Source organism: Corvus moneduloides, chromosome 30 (assembly GCF_009650955.1).
Source record: "Corvus moneduloides isolate bCorMon1 chromosome 30, bCorMon1.pri, whole genome shotgun sequence".
NCBI lineage: Eukaryota > Metazoa > Chordata > Aves > Passeriformes > Corvidae > Corvus > Corvus moneduloides.
This window is the reverse complement of record NC_045505.1, coordinates 3546-28919: the sequence shown is the minus strand read 5'-3', so window position 1 is coordinate 28919 and position 25374 is coordinate 3546. Positions and strand designations below refer to the sequence as shown.

The 25374-nt window shown below is 55.7% G+C and overlaps 4 protein-coding genes across 6 annotated transcripts; all 4 read right to left on the bottom strand.

Annotated features, from left to right (window-relative positions):
* Nucleotides 1–596: 596 nt before the first annotated feature.
* SUOX (sulfite oxidase) lies at nt 597–10418 on the bottom strand. Of its 3 annotated transcripts, none has more exons than XM_032093850.1 (5): nt 10142–10418; nt 9269–9405; nt 9043–9190; nt 6296–7474; nt 597–890 (listed from the first exon to the last, which is right to left on the bottom strand). In XM_032093850.1, the coding sequence occupies exons 2-5, from the start codon at nt 9298–9300 to the stop codon at nt 642–644; spliced, it is 1608 nt and encodes a 535-aa protein (XP_031949741.1). In that variant the 5' UTR covers nt 9301–9405; nt 10142–10418; the 3' UTR covers nt 597–641. The 3 variants fall into 3 exon arrangements, with proteins under 3 accessions (XP_031949741.1, XP_031949740.1, XP_031949742.1); XM_032093849.1 differs by having other exon boundaries at nt 9269–9376; XM_032093851.1 differs by lacking the exon at nt 10142–10418 and adding an exon at nt 10050–10127 and having other exon boundaries at nt 9269–9376.
* Nucleotides 10419–12602: 2184 nt separating this feature from the next.
* On the bottom strand, nt 12603–14817 carry LOC116436620 (collagen alpha-5(IV) chain-like). Its single transcript, XM_032093847.1, has 5 exons — nt 14743–14817; nt 14195–14702; nt 14042–14080; nt 13775–13927; nt 12603–13663 (listed from the first exon to the last, which is right to left on the bottom strand). Exons 2-5 carry the CDS (start codon nt 14651–14653, stop codon nt 12626–12628), a joined length of 1689 nt encoding a protein of 562 aa, XP_031949738.1. The 5' UTR covers nt 14654–14702; nt 14743–14817; the 3' UTR covers nt 12603–12625.
* Nucleotides 14651–15932, bottom strand: LOC116436622 (vegetative cell wall protein gp1-like). Its single transcript, XM_032093852.1, has 2 exons — nt 14759–15932; nt 14651–14718 (listed from the first exon to the last, which is right to left on the bottom strand). Exons 1-2 carry the CDS (start codon nt 15909–15911, stop codon nt 14663–14665), a joined length of 1209 nt encoding a protein of 402 aa, XP_031949743.1. The 5' UTR covers nt 15912–15932; the 3' UTR covers nt 14651–14662.
* An 803-nt stretch (nt 15933–16735) lies between these two features.
* On the bottom strand, nt 16736–24876 carry RAB5B (RAB5B, member RAS oncogene family; the record flags this gene model as incomplete). The annotated part of the gene is made up of 4 exons (XM_032093819.1): nt 16736–16872; nt 18646–18739; nt 19777–19899; nt 24700–24876. Coding segments are annotated over 4 exons (510 nt in total), but the record flags the coding sequence as incomplete, so codon positions are not given.
* Nucleotides 24877–25374: the final 498 nt, after the last annotated feature.

The window sequence follows — 25374 nt, the reverse complement described above, 5'->3', positions numbered from 1 at the left end:
TCCCCAGTGCCCCCCGGTGTCCCCTGGCACTCAGCAGGTGACGGTGACACTGTGCCAGCCCCTCAATGCCCCCCGTGCCCCCCGGTGTCCCCTGGCACTCAGCGGGTGACGGTGACACTGTGCCAGCCCCCCATGTCCCCAGTGCCCCCCGGTGTCCCCGTGGCACTCAGCGGGTGACGGTGACACTGTGCCAGCCCCCCATGTCCCCAGTGCCCCCCGGTGTCCCCTGGCACTCAGCGGGTGACGGTGACACTGTGCCAGCCCCTCAATGCCCCCAGTGCCCCCCGGTGTCCCCGGCACTCAGCGGGTGATGATGACACTGTGCCAGCCCCCGATGTCCCCAGTGCCCCCCGATGTCCCCGGCACTCAGCGAGTGACGGTGACACTGTGCCAGCCCCCCGATGTCCCCAGTGCCCCCCCGGTGTCCCCGTGGCACTCAGCGGGTGACGGTGACACTGTGCCAGCCCCCCAGTGTCCCCGATGTCCCCTGGCACTCAGCGGGTGACGGTGACACTGTGCCAGTGCCCCCAATGTCCCCAATGCCCCCAGTGCCCCCCGGTGTCCCCGTGGCACTCAGCAGGTGACGGTGACACTGTGCCAGCCCCCCGATGTCCCCAGTGCCCCCCGGTGTCCCCTGGCACTCAGCGGGTGACGGTGACGGGCACGCGGTGCCAGGCGTTGCTCAGGACCCCGCGCAGGTTCCAGATGGGTGCCACGGTGTCCGGCTGCACGTTGTAGCTGCGGTCCACGGCCTTGCAGACGATGTCCAGCCTCGAGCCCGCGGCCACCGGCGCCCGCAGCTCCCACAGCGCCCACGCCCAGCCCCGGCCCCGCTGGCCGGGCAGCTCGGCCGCTCGCCACGTCCGGCCCCCGTCCAGCGACACGTCCACCTGCGGGGAGGGGTTAATTAGCGTTAATGAATTAGCGTTAATTAGAGTTAGTTAGTGCAGGTGATAGCAACACGTTGGTGATCGGGTTATTGGGGGTGAGATCGGTTCTGTGAATGTGGGATGGAGAAATGGAGATGATCGAGAAATGAATGGGATCGATAAATGAATGCGATTGATAAATGAATGTGATCGATAAATGAATGTGAGCGAGAAATGAATGTGATTGATAAATGAATGTGAGCGAGAAATGAATGTGAGCGAGAAATGAATGTGATTGATAAATGAATGTGAGCGATAAATGAATGTGATTGATAAATGAATGTGAGCGAGAAATGAATGTGAGCGATAAATGAATGTGATTGATAAATGAATGTGAGCGATAAATGAATGTGAGCGATAAATGAATGTGATTGATAAATGAATGTGAGCGATAAATGAATGTGAGCGATAAATGAATGTGATTGATAAATGAATGTGAGCGATAAATGAATGTGAGCGATAAATGAATGTGATTGATAAATGAATGTGAGCGATAAATGAATGTGAGCGATAAATGAATGTGAGCGAGAAATGAATGTGAGCAATAAATGAATGTGATTGATAAATGAATGTGATTGATAAATGAATGTGAGCGATAAATGAATGTGATTGATAAATGAATGTGAGCGATAAATGAATGTGAGCGAGAAATGAATGTGATTGATAAATGAATGTGAGCGATAAATACGTGGGGGAGATAAATGCATGGGGGAGATAAATATATGATACATAAATATATATGATATACAAATGTATGATATATAAATATATATAAATATATGTGACATAAATACATGTGATATATTTAAATATGATAGATAAATGCATGATAGATAAATACATGTGATATATAAATATGTGATATATAAACGTATATGATAGATAAATATATGATATATAAATATATATGATGTACAAATGTACGATATATGTGTATGATATATATATATATAATATATGTATATGATATATAAATATATGATATATAAATACATGATATGTAAATGCATGATATATAAATGTATGATATATAAATACATTATATGTTAATGCATGATATATAAATATATGATATATAGATGTGTGATATATAAATATATGATATATAAATGCATGATATATAAATGTATGATATATAAATGTAGATGATAGATAAATATATACAAATGCATGTGATATATGACTATATATGATAGATAAATCTATATGATAAATATATGTGATATATAAATGTAAAATATATTCATATATGATAGATAAATGTATGTGATATATAAATCTGTGATATATAAATGTATGATATATAAATGCATGTGATATATACATGCATGTGATATATAAATATAAAATATATTTATATATGATAGGTAAATGTATATGATAAAGGCATGCTAGATAAATATATATTTTTATGATAGATAAATATATGATATATAAATATATATAAATATATGTGATATAAATACATGTGATATATTTAAATATGATAAATGCATGATAGATAAATATATGTGATACATAAATATGTGATATATAAACATATATGACAGGTAAATATGTGATATATAAATATATATGATATACAAATGTATGATATGTAAGTGTATGATATATATATAATATATAAATATATATGATATATAAATATATGATATATAAATGCATGATATATAAATGCATGGTATAGAAATGTATGATATATAAATGTAGATGATAGATAAATATATACAAATGCATGTGATAATTGACTATATATGATATATAAATCTATATGATAAATATATGTGATATATAAATGTAAAATATATTCATATATGATAGATAAATGTATGTGATATATAAATGTACGATATATAAATGCATGTGATATATACATGCATGTGATATATAAATATAAGATATATTTATATATGATAGGTAAATGTATATGATAAAGGCATGCTAGATAAATATATATTTTTATGATAGATAAATATATGATATATAAATATATATAAATATATGTGATATAAATACATGTGATATATTTAAATATGATAAATGCATGATAGATAAATATATGTGATACATAAATATGTGATATATAAACGTATATGATAGATAAATATATGCTATATAAATATATGCGATATGTAAATACATGATATATAAACGTATGCAATATATGAATATATGTGATAGATAAATATATGATATATAAATATGTATGATATATAACTACGATACATAAATATATATGATACATAAATATATGTGATAGATGAAGGCATGGGATAGATAAATATATGATATATTTATATATGATAGAAAAATGTATGATAGATAAATATGTGATAGATTTTATATGATATGTTTTTATGTATTTTTAGATGATATATTTTTAGGTTGTATATAAATATACATGATATATAAATACAAGATATATTTATATGTGATAGATAAGCGTATATGATAGATAAATGTATGCTATATTTTTCATGATCTAGAAATACGTGTAATATATAAATACATGATTTAAAAATATATGATATATAAATATATGATATTCACATAGGATAAATATATGTGTACGATATATAAATGTATGAGAGATAAATATATATTTTTCTATGATATAGAAATATATATAAAATATTATATATCAATACGTGTCATATATAAATCTATGATACAATAATCTATGTGATACGTAAATATAAGATGTATTTATATACGATAGATAAATGTATGATATATAAAAGCATGTGATATATAAATATATGATATATTTATATGTGATACATAAGTGTCGATAGATAAATGTATGTGATATATAAAGGTATGTGATAAATATATGTGATAGATGAATCTATGATATATTTTTATATGATATATTTTTATATGATATATTTTTATATGATATATTTTTATATCATAGATAAATATCTGATATATAAACACTATCATGGGTATGATTTAATTTATCATTTAATAACGATCATTTATCGATCGCTATGAAATGATCGTTATCTCGCTTTATTAATTATTGTATTATCTCCCCATATTAATTATTGTATTATTATATTATATCGCTTTATTAATTATTGTACCATGTTATCTCTCTACATTAATTACTGGATCATGTTATCTCGCTTCATTAATTATTTTATGATTATGTTATCTCGCTATATCAATTATTTTATTATTCTGTTATCTCGCTTTATTCTTATCATCTCGCCATATTAATTATTGCATCATTATGTTATCTCCCTGCATTAATTATTGCATCATTATGTCATCTCCCTACATTAATTATTTTATGATTGTGTTATCTCCCTACATTAATTATCGGATCATTACGTTATCTCCCTCTATTAATTATTGTATTATTATCTTGCTACATTAATTATTGCATCATTACATTATCTCCCTATATTGATCATTCTTAAATTATATCACTCTATTGATTATTGTATTAAAACTTATTTTATGTATTATTAATTTATGATAATTATTAATTATATCTATTTATCACATTATTAGGTTATATATAATGATATATTAATCATTATTAAATTATTATGCGTTATATCGCCATATTATCTACTATATAGTTATATTAATCATTATTAATTTATTATATAGTACATCACCTTATTATTATTTATTATATCACTTTATTAATTATTATTAAATTATTATTTATTATATTGCCATATTATAATTTATTATATGGCTTTATTAATAATTATTAAATTATTATTTATTATATCGCTTTATTGATCACTATTAGATTATTATTGATTATTTAACTATATTAATCATTATATTATGATCTATCGCTTTATTAATCATCATTAGATTATTATTGATTATATGACTTTATTAATCATCATTATTATTGATTATATGACCATATTAATCATTATACTGTGATCTGTTATATGACTCTATTAATCATTATTAGATTATTATTTTATAATAATTATTAATTATTCTATTGCCGTGTATTACATGGCTGTATTAATTATTACGTTAATCATTATTATTATCTATGATACCACTCTATTAATTATTATTATCTCTTGCGCCACATTCATTATCGCATCATTAGATGTTATTATCGCTCTAATAATTATTACACCGTTATTTATTACACCCCTATACTAATATATTAATTATCATTCTATTGTTATCGATTACACCGTCCTTGGTACGATAATATTGTCACAATTAATACAAATATTCATTATTAGATCATTATTAGAGCGAGTTCTATTCCAGCCCTTTTCCCCGCCAATTCCAGCCCCTTTTTCCCACCAATTCCAGCCCCTTTTCCCAGGAATTCCATCCCATTTTCCCAGGACTTCCATCCCATTTTCCCGGCAATTCCATTCCCTTTTCCCGGCAATTCCATCTCATTTTCCCGCCAATTCCAGCCCCTTTTCCCAGGAATTCCAGCCCATTTTCCCGGCAATTCCATCCCATTTTCCCAGGAATTCCAGCCCCTTTTTCCCACCAATTCCAGCCCCTTTTCCCAGGAATTCCATTCCCTTTTCCCGCCAATTCCAGCCCCTTTTCCCAGGAATTCCAGCCCCTTTTCCCAAGAATTCCGCCCATTTATCCCGGCAATTCCAGGCACTTTTCCCACTGATTCCATCCCCTTTTCCCGGTGATTCCACTCGCTTTTCCCACCAATTCCAGCCACTTTCCCCGCCAATTCCATCCAATTTCCCACCAATTCCACTCCCTTTCCCTGCACATCCATTCACATGTTCCCCGATGCTTCCACCCCCTTTTCCCGCCCATTCCATCCCTTTTCCCCGCTGATTCCACCCCCTTTTCCTGCTGATTCCACCCCCTTTTCCCACTCATTCCATCCCCTTTTCCCGCTGATTCCATCCCCTTCTCCCACCCATTCCACACCCGCTTTTCCCCGCTGATTCCACCCCACTTTCCCGCTGATTCCATCCCTTTTTCCCGCCCATTCCACCCCTTTTCCCACCAATTCCGCACCCGCTTTTCCCGCTGATTCCATCCCCTTTTCCCGCCCATTCCACCCCCTTTTCTCACCCATTCCCCCTTCTCCCACCCATTTCCATCCCCTTTTCCCGCTGATTCCATCCCCTTTTCCCACCCATTCCATCCCTTTTTCCCACCCATTTTCCCCCCTTTTCCCACCCATTCCATCCCTTTTTCCCACCCATTCCTCCCCTTTTCCCACCCATTCCACCCCTTCTCCCACCCATTCCACCTCCTTTTCTCACCCATTTTCCCCCTTTCCCCCACCCATTCCCCCCCTTTTCCCCCACCCATTCCCCCCCTTTTTCCCACCCATTCCCCCCCTTTTCCCCACCCATTTTCCGCCCCCGCTTTCCCCCACGCACCCTCACCACCTCCCTGCCGCCGCCGCTCCACGCGTAGCCCTTCACCGTCAGCTCCCCCTCGGGCACGGCCGCCCCGGGCCGCGGCTCGGTGATCGCCGACTGCACCGGCAGCTCCTGGATGGCGGGGGCGGCTCGGAAATCCACCGTGTCCCAGTCCACGGACGGGCAGAACCCTTTGTAGTCGTTCTGCTGCCAGTGGCTCGGGCTCTCGGCCGGTGACACGGCCACGCTCCGCAGCCACTTCACGCTCCGCGCTCCCACCACGCCGGGCACCACGACGCGCACCGGGAAGCCGTGATCCCGCGGCAGCTCCTGCCCGTTCATCTCGTAGGCCAGCAGCACCTCGGCCTCGGCGCTGATGGCTCGGTGAAACGGGATGGACGCTCCGTAAGGCGTCCCCGAAGCGTCCACGTCCAGCCCCTCGAAGCACACGTGCCACTCGCCCTCAGCGGGGGGATGGTCGCCGAAACCGGCGTGCAGCAGCACATCCCGGAGCCGCGCCCCGCCCCAGCGCGCCGTGCTGATGGCCCCGATGTCCCACGCCAGCCCCTTGACCGGCCGGACGCGGCTCATCTCGGACCTCCGGTTACCGGCGCACTGCAGCGTGGCCGTCACCTCGTGCTTGGGGAAGCGGCCGCGCAGCTCCTCCAGCGACAGCGACAACGAGCGGCCACCGGGACCCTCCACGCGCAGCCGGTACGAGCCCGGCTCCACGGCGGGCACCGGGAGGTGGTTGCGGGTGAAGAAGAGCTCGTTGGGCGTCAGGAAACTCTGCGTCAGCAGCTCCGGTGGCGGCTCGGCGTTGAAAGGCTTCAGGCTGTTCACCCGCAGCGCCGGGTGGCGCGGGGGGTCACCGGCGAACGGGTCCTGGGTGTCCCCCGGGGGTGGCGCGGCCTCCTCGGGGCTCAGCTCGCCCACTTTGTAGTCGCGCAGCAGCTCCAGCACGTGCGGCTGGCTGTGCACGGCGTAGAGAGCCCAGAAGGGCTCCAGGGGTCCCCCGGCCGCCAGCAGCAGCTTGTCCGGTCCCCCCGGGTGCAGCTCCACGAAATCGGTGACATCGAAGACCTCGGTGCCGTGCGTGACCCACACGCGGTCCGCCGGGGTGCGGTGCCGGGCCACCTCCGCCCGGGTGTACCGTGGGTACTGCGGGGCTGGAGTGGCCTGGGCGGCCTGGGCGCTCTGCGGACACCGGACAGGTCAGAGGGAACCCGCCCGGGATCCCCCCCCACCGCAGGGTCCGGCAGGACCCCCCGAAAGCGGCTGGGGGGTGACACAGGCTCAGGGGTGGCACCTCTGTCCCCGTCCTGGGCAAGGAGCGGGGTTTGGGGGGTTCTGGAGGGTCCGGGCGCGGCCTCCCCTCCTCCCCCGGTGCTGCATCCCCGTGATCCCCCCCCGTCCCGGTGCCACCCCCTCCCGTGATCCTCTGTCCCGGTGCCACCCCCGCTCCGTGATCCCCCTGTCCCGGTGCCACCCCCTCTCCCAGGTCCCCCTGTCCCGGTGCCACCCCCACCCCGTGATCCCCCTGTCCCGGTGCCACCCTCTCCCGTGATCCTCTGTCCCGGTGCCACCCCCGCTCCGTGATCCCCTTATCCCGATGCCACCCCCTCCCCAGGTCCCCCTATCCCGGTGCCACCCTCTCTCGTGATCCCCCTGTCCCGGTGCCACCCTCTCCCGTGATCCCCCTCTCCCGGTGCCACCCCCTCCCGTGATCCCCCTATCCCGGTGCCACCCTCTCCCGTGATCCCCCTATCCCGGTGCCACCCCCTCCCGTGATCCCCCTATCCCGGTGCCACCCTCTCCCGTGATCCCCCTATCCCGGTGCCACCCTCTCTCGTGATCCCCCTGTCCCGGTGCCACCCCCTCCCCGTGATCCCCCTCTCCCGGTGCCACCCTCTCCCGTGATCCCCCTATCCCGGTGCCACCCCCTCCCGTGATCCCCCTATCCCGGTGCCACCCCCTCCCCGTGATCCCCCTCTCCCGGTGCCACCCCCTCCCCGTGATCCCCCTCTCCCGGTGCCACCCCCTCCCGTGATCCCCCTATCCCGGTGCCACCCTCTCCCGTGATCCCCCTATCCCGGTGCCACCCCCTCCCCGTGATCCCCCTATGCCGGTGCCACCCCCTCCCGTGATCCCCCTATCCCGGTGCCACCCTCTCCCGTGATCCCCCTATCCCGGTGCCACCCTCTCCCGTGATCCCCCTATCCCGGTGCCACCCCCTCCCCGTGATCCCCCTCTCCCGGTGCCACCCCCTCCCCGTGATCCCCCTATCCCGGTGCCACCCTCTCTCGTGATCCCCCTATCCCGGTGCCACCCTCTCCCGTGATCCCCCTATCCCGGTGCCACCCCCGCTCCGTGATCCCCCTCTCCCGGTGCCACCCCCTCCCGTGATCCCCCTATGCCGGTGCCACCCTCTCCCGTGATTCCCCTATCCCCATGCCACCCCCTCCCCGTGATCCCCCTCTCCCGGTGCCACCCCCTCCCCGAGTCCCCCTCTCCCGGTGCCACCCCGTCCCCGGTGCCACCCTCTTCCCTCGGGATCCACCCCCCGGTGCCACCCCCTCCTGTGTTCCCGCTGTCCCGGTGTCACCTCTCACCGGGATCCGCCCCGTCAGGATCCAACCGCACCCCCGGTGTCATCGACCCGGGGAAGGCCCCAGAGGTGTCACCCCCCCCCCCCCCACCACCACCCCACCCCGCCCGGTGCCATCCCGGCGCCACCACCCCGCTGTCACCGCGCTGTCGCTCACCCTCCGCCGCCGCTCTCCGTAGGCCAGGACGGCGCCGAGCCCCAGCAGCGCCGCCAGCACCGGGGCCGCCCCCCGGTGTCCCCCCGGGGCCGCGCTACCGGCGGCCAAGCGGGAGCAGCCGCGGTGCAGCTGCGTCAGCGGCGGGAGCCTGCGGGGACAGCGGGGTCACGGCGGCGCCGGCGACACCGGGGGGACACCGGGGGGACACCGGGGGGGCCGCTCTTACCTGCGCCCGGCCATGGCCCGGAGCAGCAGCATCGCGGCGGCGGCGGAACGGGAGAGCGGAGCTGCGGCGGGCACTGGGCACCGGTACCGGGAAACGGCCCCGGTGACGCTGCCGGGGAAAGCGGCGATCAGGGACCTCTGCTGCGACACGACCGCGCCCGGTTCGCCTCCCCGCCCGCTCCAGTTCTGCCCCCGCTGCCCCAGCCCGGTCCCGGTTCTGTCCCGCTGCCCCAGCCCGGTCCCGGTTCTTCCTCCCCCCCAGTCCCAGCCCGGTCCCAGTTCTGTCCCGCTGCCCCAGCCCGGTCCCGGTTCTTCCTCCCCACCAGTCCCAGCCCGGTCCCGGTTCTGCCCCCCAGCCCCAGCCCGATCCCCGTTGTTCCCCACCCAGCCCCAGCCCGATCCCCGTTGTTCCCCACCCAGCCCCAGCCCGATTCCGGTTGTCCCCTCCCCCAGTTCGGTCCCGGTTGTCGCCTCCTCAGCCCGGTCGGTCCCAGTTGTGTCCCCCGCCAGCCCCAGCCCGCTCCCGGTTGTTTTTCCCCCAGCCCGGTCCCGGTTCTTCCTTCCCCCACCCCGAACCCGGTTGCCCCCAGCGCGGTCCCGGTCCCGGTCCTTCCTTCCCCCACCCCGATCCCGGTTGTCCTCAGCGCCATCCCGGTCCCGGCTGTCCCCGCCGTAGGCCCAGCCCGCTCCCTGTTGTCCCCAAACCCCCCCCCCACCCCCGGTCCCGGTTGTTTTCCCGCCAGCCCCAGCAGGGTCCCGGTTCTCCCTCCCCTCAGCCTCACCCCGGTGTTGGCTCAGAGTTTTCCGCCCCAGTCCCACCCCGGTCCCGGTTGTCCCCAGCCCCACCGCGCTCCCGCTCGTCCCCGCCGCGCACCTGCGTAACGGTTCCGGTCCCGCGATGTCCGTGCGGGCACGGCCGCTTTAAGAGGGGCGCGGTGGGCGTGGCCTCGCGGAGGGCGCGAGCTCTCTGGCCACGCCCCCTCTGTTTACTTTAGCGGGGCCCACGTGGGCGTGGCCTCCCTCCGGGTGGACCCCACCAGCACCGCCTTAAAGGGGCAACACCAGCAGAGGCAGAGGGGGTCTTTAAGAGAGCGGCCACGCGGATTTAAAGGGGCAGCGCCGCTCCCCGAATTTCCCAGTGGGAATTTGGGTAAATAACCGGCAAAAAACGGCAAAAAAAAAAAAAAAAAAAGAGCCGCCACGCAGCTGCGAACTCTGATAAGCGTTATCAGGGCAGGGCCGGCAGCTGGCACCGGATGGCTCCGCGGTTCCTCGCCGGTGCCAGCAGCGGTGGCCGCGTTGTCGCCGCGTCCCCTCCCTGAGCACACAAAAAGTTGGGAATTTTTTTGGTTTTGGGGGGGGTTTTTTTCCCCCCCTTTTTTTTTTTTTGTGTTTTTTTGGGTTTTTTTGGTGTTTTTTTTTATCGTTGTTCCGTTTTACTTTACATTAAATACATCGGTAAATCAGCGACCGAGTTGTGTGGTTACCACGATTGTTATTTCACCGAGAGGGAGGAGCTTCCCAAAGCAAAAGAACGAACAGAAAAAAGGAAAAAAACAACCAAAAAAAAAGACCTGAAAAGAAAAAAAAACGAGAATAAAGAGGGGAAAAAGAGGGGAAAAGAGGGGGAAAAGAGGGGGAAAAGAGGGGGAAAAGGGGGGGGAAGGGGGGAAAAGGGGGGGAAAAGGGGGGGAAAAGGGGGAAAAAAGAGGAAAAAAGAGGGAAAAAGAGGGAAAAAGAGGAAAAAGAGGAAAAAGAGGAAAAAGAGGAAAAAAGAGGAAAAAAGAGGAAAAAGAGGAAAAAGAGGAAAAAGAGGAAAAAAGAGGAAAAAAAGAGGAAAAAAAGAGGAAAAAAAGAGGAAAAAAAGAGGAAAAAAAGAGGAAAAAAAGAGGAAAAACAGAAAAAAGAAAAAAAGAGGGAAAAAGAAAGAAAAAGGGGGGAAAAGAGAAAAAAAAGAGGAAAAAAGAGAAAAAAAGAGAAATAAAAGGGGAAAAAAAGAGGAAAAAAGAGAAAAAAAGAGAAAAAAAGAGGGAAAAAAAGATAAATAAAAGGGGGGGAAAAGAGGAAAAAAAAAGAGGAAAAAAAAGAGAAATAAAAGGGGAAAAAAAATCAAAAAAAAGAGGAAGAAACCACAAAAAAATGAGAGAGGAAGGAGCTGCAGTGTCCCCGTTTGGTCCAGGGCTGGGACATGGGGGGGTCCTGGGGGGGTCCCCACCTTGGGGACAATTCCAGAGGCGCCGGGAATGGCCCCGGGGTGGCCCCGAGGGTCCCCGGGAATGGCCCCGGGAATGGCCCCGGGGTGGCCCCGAGGGTCCCCGGGGTGGCCCCGGGAATGGCCCCGGGGTGGCCCCGAGGGTCCCCGGGGTGGCCCCGGGAATGGCCCCGGGAATGGCCCCGGGGTGGCCCCGAGGGTCCCCGGGGTGGCCCCGGGAATGGCCCCGGGAATGGCCCCGGGGTGGCCCCGGGAATGGCCCCGGGGTGGCCCCGAGGGTCCCCGGGGTGGCCCCGGGAATGGCCCCGGGAATGGCCCCGGGAATGGCCCCGGGGTGGCCCCGGGAATGGCCCCGGGAATGGCCCCGGGGTGGCCCCGAGGGTCCCCGGGGTGGCCCCGGGAATGGCCCCGGGGTGGCCCCGGGGTGGCCCCGAGGGTCCCCGGGGTGGCCCCGCGGGCTCTGCCCCCGCCCTGGGGGCTTCATACGGGACCGGGTCCCTCCACCCCACAGCGCACCTCGGGGTGGCCCCGCTTTTGGGGTGTCCTCAGCTTGGGGGGGGCACAAATTTGGGGGTGGCCTCAGTTTTGGGGTGTCTCGAATTTGGGGTGTCCCCAGTTTTGGGGGTGTTCCCACCTTGGGGTGTCTCCAATTCGGGGTATCCCAAATTTCGGGGGTGTTCCCACTTTTGGGGTGTCTCCAATTCGGTGTGTCCCCATTTTGGGGTGTCTCCAAATCTGAGGTATCCCAAATTTCGGGGTGTTCCCACCTTGGGGTGTCCCCAAATTCGAGGTATCCCAAATTTGAGGGTGTCCCCATTTTGGAGTGTCCCCAAATTCGAGCTATTCCAATTTTGGGGTGTCCCAATTTTGGGGGTGTCCCTACCTTGGGGTGTCTCCAATTTGGGGTATCCCCATTTTGGGGGTGTCCCCAGTTTTAGGGTGTTCCAAATTTTGGGGGTGTCCCCACTTTGGGGTGTCCCCAAATTCGAGCTATCCCAATTTTGGGGTGTCCCCACCTTGAGCTATCCCAAATTTGGGGGCATCCCCAGTTTTAGGGTGTTCCAAATTTTGGGGGTGTCCCCATTTTGGGGTGCCCCCAAATTCGAGCTATTCCAATTTTGGGGTGTCCCAATTTTGGGGTTGTCCTCACCTTGAGGTGTCCCAAATTTCGGGGTGTCCCTCCCTGGCCTGGCAGCACCCCTGGGACAGGGTGGGGGACACCGAGGGTCCCTCCAGCTCCAGAAGGGACCAGGACCACGGGCAGGGTGGGGGTGGCAACCGCTGGCCCCTCGTTGCCCCCTCGCTGCCACCCCCCTGGGGACACGGGGACAGCACCCAAGGGTGGCCAGAGGGGACATCTGACCATAAAGTGCAAACCGGGATGGCCCCGGGATGGGGACAGGGACAAAGCGGGGGGTGGCACCTGGGGGGTGGCCATGGCTGGGATCGGCAGGGAGGGACAACGTGGCCACCACTGGGACCAGCTGGGGATGTCACCTGAGGGCCACCACTGGGACCAGCTGGGGATGTCACCTGAGGGCCACCATGGATGGGATCACCTGGGGATGTCACCTGGGGGCCACCATGGATGGGATCACCTGGGGATGTCACCTGGGGGCCACCATGGCCAGGATCACCTGGGGATGTCACCTGGGGGCCACCATGGATGGGATCACCTGGGGATGTCACCTGGGGGCCACCATGGCCGGGATCACCTGGGGATGTCACCTGAGGGCCACCACTGGGACCAGCTGGGGATGTCACCTGGGGGCCACCAGGGCCGAGATCACCTGGGGATGTCACCTGGGGGCCACCATGGCCAGGATCACCTGGGGATGTCACCTGAGGGCCACCATGGATGGGATCACCTGGGGATGTCACCTGAGGGCCACCACTGGGACCAGCTGGGGATGTCACCTGAGGGCCACCATGGATGGGATCACCTGGGGATGTCACCTGGGGGCCACCATGGATGGGATCACCTGGGGATGTCACCTGGGGGCCACCACTGGGACCAGCTGGGGATGTCACCTGGGGGCCACCATGGCCAGGATCACCTGGGGATGTCACCTGGGGGCCACCAGGGCCGGGATCATCTGGGGATGTCACCTGAGGGCCACCACTGGGACCAGCTGGGGATGTCACCTGGGGGCCACCAGGGCCGGGATCACCTGGGGATGTCACCTGAGGGCCACCACTGGGACCAGCTGGGGATGTCACCTGAGGGCCACCATGGATGGGATCACCTGGGGATGTCACCTGAGGGCCACCACTGGGACCAGCTGGGGATGTCACCTGAGGGCCACCACTGGGACCAGCTGGGGATGTCACCTGAGGGCCACCATGGATGGGATCACCTGGGGATGTCACCTGGGGGCCACCATGGATGGGATCACCTGGGGATGTCACCTGGGGGCCACCAGGGCCGGGATCACCTGGGGATGTCACCTGAGGGCCACCATGGCCGGGATCACCTGGGGATGTCACCTGAGGGCCACCACTGGGACCAGCTGGGGATGTCACTTCAGGGCCACCATGGATGGGATCACCTGGGGATGTCACCTGGGGGCCACCATGGCCGGGATCACCTGGGGATGTCACCTGGGGGCCACCACTGGGACCAGCTGGGGATGTCACTTCAGGGCCACCATGGATGGGATCACCTGGGGATGTCACCTGGGGGCCACCAGGGCCGAGATCACCTGTGGATGTCACCTGGGGGCCACCATGGATGGGATCACCTGGGGATGTCACCTGGGGGCCACCAGGGCCGGGATCATCTGGGGATGTCACCTGAGGGCCACCACTGGGACCAGCTGGGGATGTCACCTGGGGGCCACCATGGCCAGGATCACCTGGGGATGTCACTTGAGGGCCACCATGGATGGGATCACCTGGGGATGTCACCTGGGGGCCACCATGGCCAGGATCACCTGGGGATGTCACTTGAGGGCCACCATGGATGGGATCACCTGGGGATGTCACCTGGGGGCCACCAGGGCCGGGATCACCTGTGGATGTCACCTGGGGGCCACCATGGATGGGATCACCTGGGGATGTCACCTGGGGGCCACCACTGGGACCAGCTGGGGATGTCACCTGGGGGCCACCATGGCCAGGACCACTGGGTGGGGGGGGAGGGTGTCCCCATGGTGCCACCAAGGCCAGAATCATCGGGGGACGTCACAGCCACAGCCAGGACAGGAGGGGACATCGCTGTGGGGTGACCACAGCCATGGTCACTGAGGGGACATCACTGTGGGGTGACCACAGCCATGGGGACATCGTTGTGCAGTGACCATGGCCCAGATGACCACGGGGACATCATTGTGGGGTGACCAGGGCTGGGCTGACCACAGGGACATTGCTGTGGGGTGGCCATGGCCCAGATGACCACGGGGACATCGCTGTGGGGTGGCCACGGCTGGGGTGACCAGGGGGACATCGCTGTGGGGTGACCAGGGGGACATCGCTGTGGGGTGATTACAGCCGGGGTCACTGAGGGGACATCGCTGTGGGGTGACCACGGCCCAGATGCCCACGGGGGCATTGCTGTGGGGTGGCCATGGCCGGGGTGACCAGGGGACATCGCTGTGAGGTGACCACAGCCCAGATGACCACCAGGACATCGCTGTGGGGTGACCACGACCACGGGGCCGTTGGCCACGGGGCCACCCCCAGCGCTCAGGGTCCCCTCAGTGTCCCCGGATGTCCCCAGGCACTTGGGATCCTGCGGGGAGGGCCGCGGGGACGCTGCAGCTCCGGGAACGGGGCGGGAATCGTCAAAATCCCAACGAAATCGGTGCCGGCCCCTTGGAAAATCCATCCCGGGGGTCTCTGGGTGCCAGCGGCCCCCCAGGAGGGGACACTCGGGGCTCCCCGGATCCCGGGGGGTGCCGAGGGGTGGGATCCCAGCGTCCTCGGGCCCGGGGATCCGGTGGGGACGGACGGAGAGTCCAGGGATCCTCGGGAATCCAGTCCCAGCCGAGCGGCCTCGGGAACGGGAGCAGGATTGGGGTCTGGTGGAGCCAGGAGGGATCTGGTGGAGTTGGATGGGATCTGGTGGAGCCAGGAAGGATCTGGTGGAGCCAGGAGGGATCTGGTGGAGTTGGATGGGATCTGGTGGATCCAGGTGGAGTCTGGTGGAGCCAAGAGGAATCTGGAGAATCCAGGAGGGATCTGGTGGAGCCAGGTAGGATCTAGTGGAGCCAGGAGGGATCTGGTGGAGCCAGGAGGGATCTAGTGGACTTGGATGGGATCTGGTGGACTTGGATGGGATCTGGTGGAGCCAGGTGGGATCTGGAGGATCCAGGAGGGACCTGGTGGAGCCAGGAGGGACCTGGAGCACCCGTGTGAGATCTGGTGGAGCCAGGAGGGATCTGGAGGATCCAGGAGGGATCTGGTTGAGTTGGATGGGATCTGGTGGATCCATGTGAGATCGGGTGGAGCCAGGAAGGGTCTGGAGAATCCCAGTGGGATTTGGAAAATCCAGGAGGGATCTGGTGGAGCCAGAAGAGATCTGGAGGATCTAGGTGGGATCTGGAGTATCTGTGTGGGGTCTGCAGGATCCAGGAGCGATCTGCAAGATCCGGGTTGGGTCTGGAGGACCCAGGAGGGATCTGACAGAAACAGGTGGGGTCTGGAGGATCCAGGAGGGATCTGATGGATCCAGGTGGGGTCTGGAGGATCCAGGAGGGATCTGGTGCCAAGGAGGAGCCTTGGAAGCTTCAGGAAGAGGAGCTCGGGGAGGGTCCCAGGGCGGGGCCTCGGTGCCGGGCTGGAGGAGCGGCGTGACCAGCCTGGGGCTGGGATCGGGCTGGGATCTGATGGAGATCTGGCTGGGATCCTGGCTGGGATCTGTGCTGGGTCCTGGTGGGATCCTGGCTGAGATCTGATGGAGATGTGGCTGGGATCTGGCTGGAATCCTGGCTGAGATCTGGCTGGGATCTGATGGAGATCTGGCAGGGATCTGGCTGGAATCGGGCTGGAATCCTTGGTGGGATCCTGGCTGGGATCTGATGGAGATCTGGCTGGGATCGGTCTGGAATCCTTGGTGAGATCCTGGCTGGGATCCTGGCTGGGATCCGAGTTAGATCTGGGCCGGATCCTGGCTGGGCTCTGGGCCAGATCCCATCTGGATCCCGGCAGATCCCCTCAGGCACTGCAGCTCTGCTGGCTGGGATCTGGGCTGGAATCCGGCCTCGAGCCCGGCTGGATTGGGGCTGGATTGGGGCTGGAATCCCGGCCGGATCCCAGTGGATCCCTCGGGCAGATCCCTCAGTTGCTGCAGCACTGGCCCCGGCCCTGCGGGCTCTGCTCGTGCAGATCCACGCCCCGGCCCCGGCCGCCGGCGCCGCTCGTGCTCTGGGGCTCGTTCTTTGGCAGCTTCTTGGCTGGAGCGAGAGGGGCCGGGGTCATTTGGGGTCATTTGGGGAGATTTAGGATGATTTGGGATCATTTGGGATCATTTGGGGTTATTGGGATGATCTGGGATGATTCAAGGATGATTTGGGATCATTTGGGATGATTCAGAGATGGTTTGGGATCATTTGGGATTATCTGGGATTCTTGGGATGATTTCGGATCATTTGGGGAGATTTAGGATCATTTGGGACCATTTGGGATGATTTGGGATGATTTGAGATCATCTGGGATGATTCAGAGATGGTTTGGGATCATTTGGGATCATTTGGGATTCTTGGGATCATTTGGGAAGATTTCGGATCATTTGGGATCATTTGGGATGATTCAGAGATGGTTTGGGATCATTTGGGATTATCTGGGATTCTTAGGATGATTTCGGATCATTTGGGGTGATTTGGGATCATTTGGGGTTATTTGGGACGATTCAGGGATGATTTAGGATGATTTGGGATCATTTGGGATTATCTGGGATTCTTAGGATGATTTTGGATCATTTGGCATCATTTGGGGAGATTTCGGATCATTTGGGGCCATTTGGGATGATCTGGGATGATTCAAGGATGATTTGGGATCATTTGGGATGATTCAGAGATGGTTTGGGATCATTTGGGATTATCTGGGATTCTTGGGATGATTTCAGATCATTTGGGGTGATTTGGGATCATTTGGGGTTATTTGGGACGATTCAGGGATGATTTAGGATGATTTGGGATCATTTGGGATCATCTGGAATTCTTGGGATGATTTCGGATCATTTAGCATCATTTCGGGAGATTTAGGATCATTTGGGACCATTTGGGATGATTCAAGGATGATTTGGGATCATTTGGGATGATTCAGAGATGGTTTGGGATGATTTGGGATTATCTGGGATTCTTGGGATGATTTCGGATCATTTGGGATGATTTGGGGTTATTTGGGATGATTCGGGGATGATTCGGGGATGATTCGTGGTTATTGGGATGATTTCGGGTTATTTGGGATGATTTGGGGTTTTTGGGATGATTTGGGATCATTTGGGATTTGGGAATGAGGCCCCAGCCCAGAATCCCTGGATGGGGCTGGAACAGACCCCCCAGACCCCCCTCAGAACCCCCCTGAGACCCCAAAAATCCCCCCAGAGCCCCCTCAGCCCCCCCGAGCCCCCAAAAATCCCCCCTGAGCCCCCTCAGCCCCCCCTGAGCCCCCTTCCCCTCCACAGCTCCCACCCAACCCCAGCGTCACCCTCCCAAAATTCCCATTGGGAACGGGGAAAACACCCCCAAAACCCCTCAGAACACCCCAAAAATCCCCTCTGAGACCCCCCAAACCCCCCTCAGACCCCTCTGACACCCCTGAGACCCTCCCAAACCCCTCAGCCCCCCCTGAGCCCCCTTCCCCTCCACAGCTCCCACCCAACCCCAGCGTCACCCTCCCAAAATTCCCATTGGGAACGGGGAAAACACCCCCAAAACCCCTCAGAACACCCCAAAAATCCCCCCAGAGACCCTCCCAGACCCCCCCAAACCCCTCTGAGACCCCCCTGAGACCCCTCAGAGCACCCCAAACCCTCCTCAGAACCCCCCTGGGACCCCTCAGCCCCCCCTGAGCCCCCTTCCCCTCCACAGCTCCCACCCAACCCCAGCGTCACCCTCCCAAAATTCCCATTGGGAATGGGGAAAACACCCCCAAAACCCCTCAGAACACCCCAAAAATCCCCTCTGGGACCCCTTAAGGAGCCCCCAGCCCCCCTGAGCCCTCACCGATGGCCAGGAAGAGGTCGTTGACATTCATGGCTGTCTTGGCCGACGTCTCCATGAACAGCAGGCTGTTGTCGTCGGCGTAGGCCTGGGCTTCCTGCGGGAACGGGGCCTTTGGGGGGGCTGGGGGGGCCTCAGAGGGGTTTGGGGTGGCTGGGAGGGTCTCAGAGGGGATTTTTGGGGTGTTCTGAGGGGTTTTGGGGGTGTTTTCCCCGTTCCCAATGGGAATTTTGGGAGGGTGACGCTGGGGTTGGGTGGGAGCAGCGGAGGGGAAAGGGGCTCAGGGGGGGCTGAGGGGGCTCAGGGGGGTTCTGAGGGGGGTTGGAGGGGTCTGGGGGGTTCTGAGGGCGTTTTGAAGGGGATTTGGGGGGTCCCAGAGGGGATTTTTGGGGTGTTCTGAGGGGTTTTGGGGGTGTTTTCCCCGTTCCCAATGGGAATTTTGGGAGGGTGACGCTGGGGTTGGGTGGGAGCTGTGGAGGGGAAGGGGGCTCAGGGTGGGCTGAGGGGTCCCAGGGGGGTTCTGAAGGGGGTTGGAGGGATCTCGGGGGTTCTGAGGGGGTCTCAGAGGGGTTTGGGGGGGGTTTGGGGGGTCTCAGAGGGGATTTTTGGGGTGTTTTGAGAGGTTTTGGGGCTGTTTTCCCCGTTCCCAATGGGAATTTTGGGAGGGTGACGCTGGGGTTGGGTGGGAGCGGCGGAGGGGAAGGGGGCTCAGGGGGGGCTGAGGGGTCCCAGGGGGGGTCTCAGGGGATTTTTGGGGTGTCTGGGGGGGTCTCAGGGGGTTCTGAGAGGTCTCTGAGGAGTTTCAGGGGGGTTTCGGGGGTCTCAGGGGGGTCCTGAGGGGTTTCGGGGGGGTTCTGAGGGGGTCTCGCCACCTGCAGGGAACATCAGGCACACCCCAGCCCCCCAAAAATTCCCAAAATCCCCCAAAAAAACCTCATCCAGAAATGAAAACATTTAAGAAACTTAAAAAAAAAATTTAAAGAAATTTAAAAACAACCCAAAATCCTCCAGAAATCCTTCAAAAAAACCAAAATAAAACCTGCAGAAATCGGCAAAAAACACCCAAAAATGCCCAAAAAACACCCAAAAATTCCCAAAAAATGCCTTGGGAGTGCCCCAGGTGCCCCCGCTCACCTCGTACTCCACCATCCTCTTGCTGGCCAGGTCGGCCTTGTTGCCGGCCAGGGCGATGACGATGCTGGGGCTGGCCTGGCGCTGCAGCTCCTTCACCCAGCTCCGGGCACGGGCAAAGGTCTCCTGGGGAGGGGGATGGAGACCCCTCCTCAAATCCCTGAGACCCCTCCTCAAATCCCTGAGACTCCTGAGAGACCCCTGAGACCCCTCCTCAAATCCCTGAGAGACACCTGAGACCCCTCCTCAAATCCCTGAGACCCCTCCTCAAATCCCTGAGACTCCTGAGAGACCCCTGAGACCCCTCCTCAAATCCCTGAGAGACCCCTGAGACCCCTCCTCAAATCCCTGAGACCCCTGAGACCCCTCCTCAAATCCCTGAGACCCCTCCTCAAATCCCTGAGACCCCTGAGACCCCTCCTCAAATCCCTGAGACCCCTCCTCAAATCCCTGAGACCCCTGAGACCCCTCCTCAAATCCCTGAGAGACCCCTGAGACCCCTCCTCAAATCCCTGAGACCCCTCCTCAAATCCCTGAGACCCCTGAGACCCCTCCTCAAATCCCTGAGACCCCTGAGACCCCTCCTCAAATCCCTGAGACCCCTCCTCAAATCCCTGAGACCCCTGAGACCCCTCCTCAAATCCCTGAGACCCCGCCTCAAATCCCTGAGACCCCTGAGACCCCTCCTCAAATCCCTGAGACCCCTCCTCAACTCCCTGAGACCCCTGAGACCCCTCCTCAAATCCCTGAGACCCCTCCTCAAATCCCTGAGACCCCTGAGACCCCTCCTCAAATCCCTGAGAGACCCCTGAGACCCCTCCTCAAATCCCTGAGATCCTTGAGACCCCTCCTCAAATCCCCTGAGCCCCCTGCAGCTCCTTCACCCAGCTCCGGGCACAGGCAAAGGTCTCCTGGGGAGGGGGATGGAGACCCCTCCTCAAATCCCTGAGACCCCTCCTCAAATCCCTGAGACTCCTGAGAGACCCCTGAGACCCCTCCTCAAATCCCTGAGAGACCCCTGAGACCCCTCCTCAAATCCCTGAGACTCCTGAGACCCCTCCTCAAATCCCTGAGACCCCTCCTCAAACCCCTGAGCCCCCTGCAGCTCCTTCACCCAGCTCCGGGCACAGGCAAAGGTCTCCTGGGGAGGGGGATGGAGACCCCTCCTCAAATTCCTGAGACCCCTGAGAGACCCCTGAGACCCCTCCTCAAACCCATGAGACCCCTGAGACCCCTCCTCAAATCCCTGAGATCCTTGAGACCCCTCCTCAAATCCCCTGAGACCCCTCCTCAAACCCCTGAGCCCCCTGCAGCTCCTTCACCCAGCTCCGGGCACAGGCAAAAGTCTCCTGGGGAAGGGGATGGAGACCCCTCCTCAAATTCCTGAGACCCCTGAGAGACCCCTGAGACCCCTCCTCAAACCCATGAGACCCCTGAGACCCCTCCTCAAATTCCTGAGACCCCTCCTCAAATCCCTGAGACTCCTGAGAGACCCCTGAGACCCCTCCTCAAATCCCTGAGAGACCCCTGAGACCCCTCCTCAAATCCCTGAGACCCCTCCTCAAATCCCTGAGACCCCTCCTCAAATCCCTGAGACCCCTGAGACCCCTCCTCAAATCCCTGAGAGACCCCTGAGACCCCTCCTCAAATCCCTGAGACCCCTCCTCAAATCCCTGAGACCCCTGAGACCCCTCCTCAAACCCCTGAGACCCCTCCTCAAATCCCTGAGACCCCTGAGACCCCTCCTCAAATCCCTGAGAGACCCCTGAGACCCCTCCTCAAATCCCTGAGACCCCTCCTCAAATCCCTGAGACTCCTGAGACCCCTCCTCAAATCCCTGAGACCCCTCCTCAAATCCCTGAGACCCCTGAGACCCCTCCTCAAATCCCTGAGACCCCTCCTCAAATCCCTGAGACCCCTGAGACCCCTCCTCAAATCCCTGAGACCCCTCCTCAAATCCCTGAGACCCCTGAGACTCCTCCTCAAATCCCTGAGACCCCTCCTCAAATCCCTGAGACCCCTGAGACCCCTCCTCAAATCCCTGAGACCCCTCCTCAAATCCCTGAGACCCCTGAGACCCCTCCTCAAATCCCTGAGACCCCTCCTCAAATCCCTGAGACTCCTGAGAGACCCCTGAGACCCCTCCTCAAATCCCTGAGAGACCCCTGAGACCCCTCCTCAAATCCCTGAGACCCCTGAGACCCCTCCTCAAATCCCTGAGACCCCTCCTCAAATCCCTGAGACCCCTGAGACCCCTCCTCAAATCCCTGAGACCCCTCCTCAAATCCCTGAGACCCCTGAGACCCCTCCTCAAATCCCTGAGAGACCCCTGAGACCCCTCCTCAAATCCCTGAGACCCCTCCTCAAATCCCTGAGACCCCTGAGACCCCTCCTCAAATCCCTGAGACCCCTCCTCAAATCCCTGAGACTCCTGAGACCCCTCCTCAAATCCCTGAGAGACCCCTGAGACCCCTCCTCAAATCCCTGAGACCCCTCCTCAAATCCCTGAGACCCCTGAGACCCCTCCTCAAATCCCTGAGACCCCTCCTCAAATCCCTGAGACCCCTGAGACCCTTCCTCAAATCCCTGAGACCCCTCCTCAAATCCCTGAGACCCCTGAGACCCCTCCTCAAATCCCTGAGACCCCTCCTCAAATCCCTGAGACCCCTGAGACCCCTCCTCAAATCCCTGAGACCCCTCCTCAAATCCCTGAGACCCCTGAGACCCCTCCTCAAATCCCTGAGACCCCTCCTCAAATCCCTGAGACTCCTGAGACCCCTCCTCAAATCCCTGAGAGACCCCTGAGACCCCTCCTCAAATCCCTGAGATCCTTGAGACCCCTCCTCAAATCCCCTGAGCCCCCTGCAGCTCCTTCACCCAGCTCCGGGCACAGGCAAAGGTCTCCTGGGGAGGGGGATGGAGACCCCTCCTCAAATCCCTGAGACCCCTCCTCAAATCCCTGAGACTCCTGAGAGACCCCTGAGACCCCTCCTCAAATCCCTGAGAGACCCCTGAGACCCCTCCTCAAATCCCTGAGACTCCTGAGACCCCTCCTCAAATCCCTGAGACCCCTCCTCAAATCCCCTGAGCCCCCTGCAGCTCCTTCACCCAGCTCCGGGCACAGGCAAAGGTCTCCTGGGGAGGGGGATGGAGACCCCTCCTCAAATTCCTGAGACCCCTGAGAGACCCCTGAGACCCCTCCTCAAACCCATGAGACCCCTGAGACCCCTCCTCAAATTCCTGAGACCCCTGAGAGACCCCTGAGACCCCTCCTCAAACCCATGAGACCCCTGAGACCCCTCCTCAAATCCCTGAGATCCTTGAGACCCCTCCTCAAATCCCTGAGACCCCTCCTCAAACCCCTGAGCCCCCTGCAGCTCCTTCACCCAGCTCCGGGCACAGGCAAAGGTCTCCTGGGGAGGGGGATGGAGACCCCTCCTCAAATTCCTGAGACCCCTGAGAGACCCCTGAGACCCCTCCTCAAACCCCTGAGATCCCTGAGACCCCTCCTCAAACCCATGAGACCCCTGAGACCCCTCCTCAAATCCCATGGGACCCCTGAAAGACACCTGACACCCCTCCTCAAATTCCCCGAGACCCCTCCTCAAATCCCTGAGACCCCTCAGAAACCCCTGAGACCCCTCCTCAAATCCCCTGAGACCCCTCCTCAAATACCATGGGACCCCTGAGAGACCCGACAGACCCCTGAGACACCCCTGAGACCCCTCCTCAAATCCCTGAGACCCCTCCTCAAATCACCTGAGACCCCTGAGACCCCTCCTCAAATCCCTGAGACCCCTCAGAAACCCCTGAGACCCCTCCTCAAATCCCCCCCGAGACCCCTGAGAGACACCTGAGACCCCTCCTCAAATCCCATGGGACTCCTGAGAGACCCGACTGACCCCTGAGACCACTGAGACCCCTCCTCAAATCCCTGAGACCCCTCCTCAAATCACCTGAGACCCCTGAGAGACCCCTGAGACCCCTGAGAGACCCCTGAGACCCCTCCTCAAATCCCCCCCGAGACCCCTGAGAGACACCGGAGACCCCTGAGACCCCTCCTCAAAACCCCTGAGACCCCTGAGACCCCTCCTCAAAACCCCTGAGACCCCTGAGACTCCTCAGAACCCCCCTGAGACCCCCCACATCCCCCCAATACCTGGTTGGTGATGTCAGAGACCACGATGGCAGCCTGAGCCCCCCGGTAGGACCCCCTGAGACCCCTCCTCAAATCCCCTGGGACCCCCTGAGACCTCTCCTCAAATCACCAGAGACCCCTGAGAGACACCTCAGAACACCCCCAAAACCACTCAAAACTCCTCAGAACCTCCTCAAAACCCCTCAGAACCCCCCTGAGGACCCCCAAACCCCCCCAATCCCCTCAGAACCCCCCTGAGACCTCCCAAACCCCCCCAAATCCCCCCAATACCTGGTTGGTGATGTCAGAGACCACGATGGCAGCCTGAGCCCCCCGGTGATACCCCCTGAGACCCCTCAGAACCCCCCCAAAACCCCTCAGAACCTCCTCAAAACCCCCCTGAGACCCCTCAGAACCCCCCAAAACCCCTCAGAACCCCCCTGAGACCCCCCAAACCTCCCCAATACCTGGTTGGTGATGTCATAGACCACGATGGCAGCCTGAGCCCCCGGTAGTACCCCCTGAGACCCCTCAGAACCCCCCCAAAACCCCTCAGAACCCCCCTGAGACCCATCAGAACCCCCCCAAAATCACTCAAAACCCCTCAGAACCTCCCCCAAATCCCCCTGAGGACCCCCAAACCCCCCCAGTACCTGGTTGGTGATGTCAGAGACCACGATGGCAGCCTGAGCCCCCCAGTAGTACCCCCTGAGACCCCTCAGAACCCCCCCAAAACCCCTCAGAAAGCCCCCAAAACCCCCCTGAGACCCCCCAAAGCCCCCCAATACCTGGTTGGTGATGTCGTAGACCACGATGGCAGCCTGAGCCCCCCGGTAGTACATGGGGGCCAGGCTGTGGTAGCGCTCCTGCCCCGCCGTGTCCCAGATCTCGAACTTCACCGTGGTGTCGTCCAGGCACACGGACTGCGTCAGGAACGCGGCTGGGGGACGGGCACGGGGGGCACGGGGTCACCAACGCACCCAGGGACAGCCCAGGGGGTCACCAAACCCACCCAGGGACAGCCCAGGGGGTCACCAACCCCACCCAGGGACAGCCCAGGGGGTCACCAACGCACCCAGGGACAGCCCAGGGGGTCACCAACCCCACCCAGGGACAGCCCAGGGGGTCACCAACCCCACCCAGGGACAGCCCAGGGGGTCACCAACCCCACCCAGGGACAGCCCAGGGGGTCACCAGCGCACCCAGGGACAGCCCAGGGTGTCACCAAACGCACCCAGGGACAGCCCAGGGGGTCACCAGCGCACCCAGGGACAGCCCAGGGTGTCACCAAACCCACCCAGGGACAGCCCAGGGTGTCACCAGCACAGCCAAGGACAGCCCAGGGTGTCACCAATGCACCCAGGGACAGCCCAGGGGGTCACCAAACCCACCCAGGGACAGCCCAGGGTGTCACCAGCACACCCAGGGACAGCCCAGGGTGTCACCAAACCCACCCAGGGACA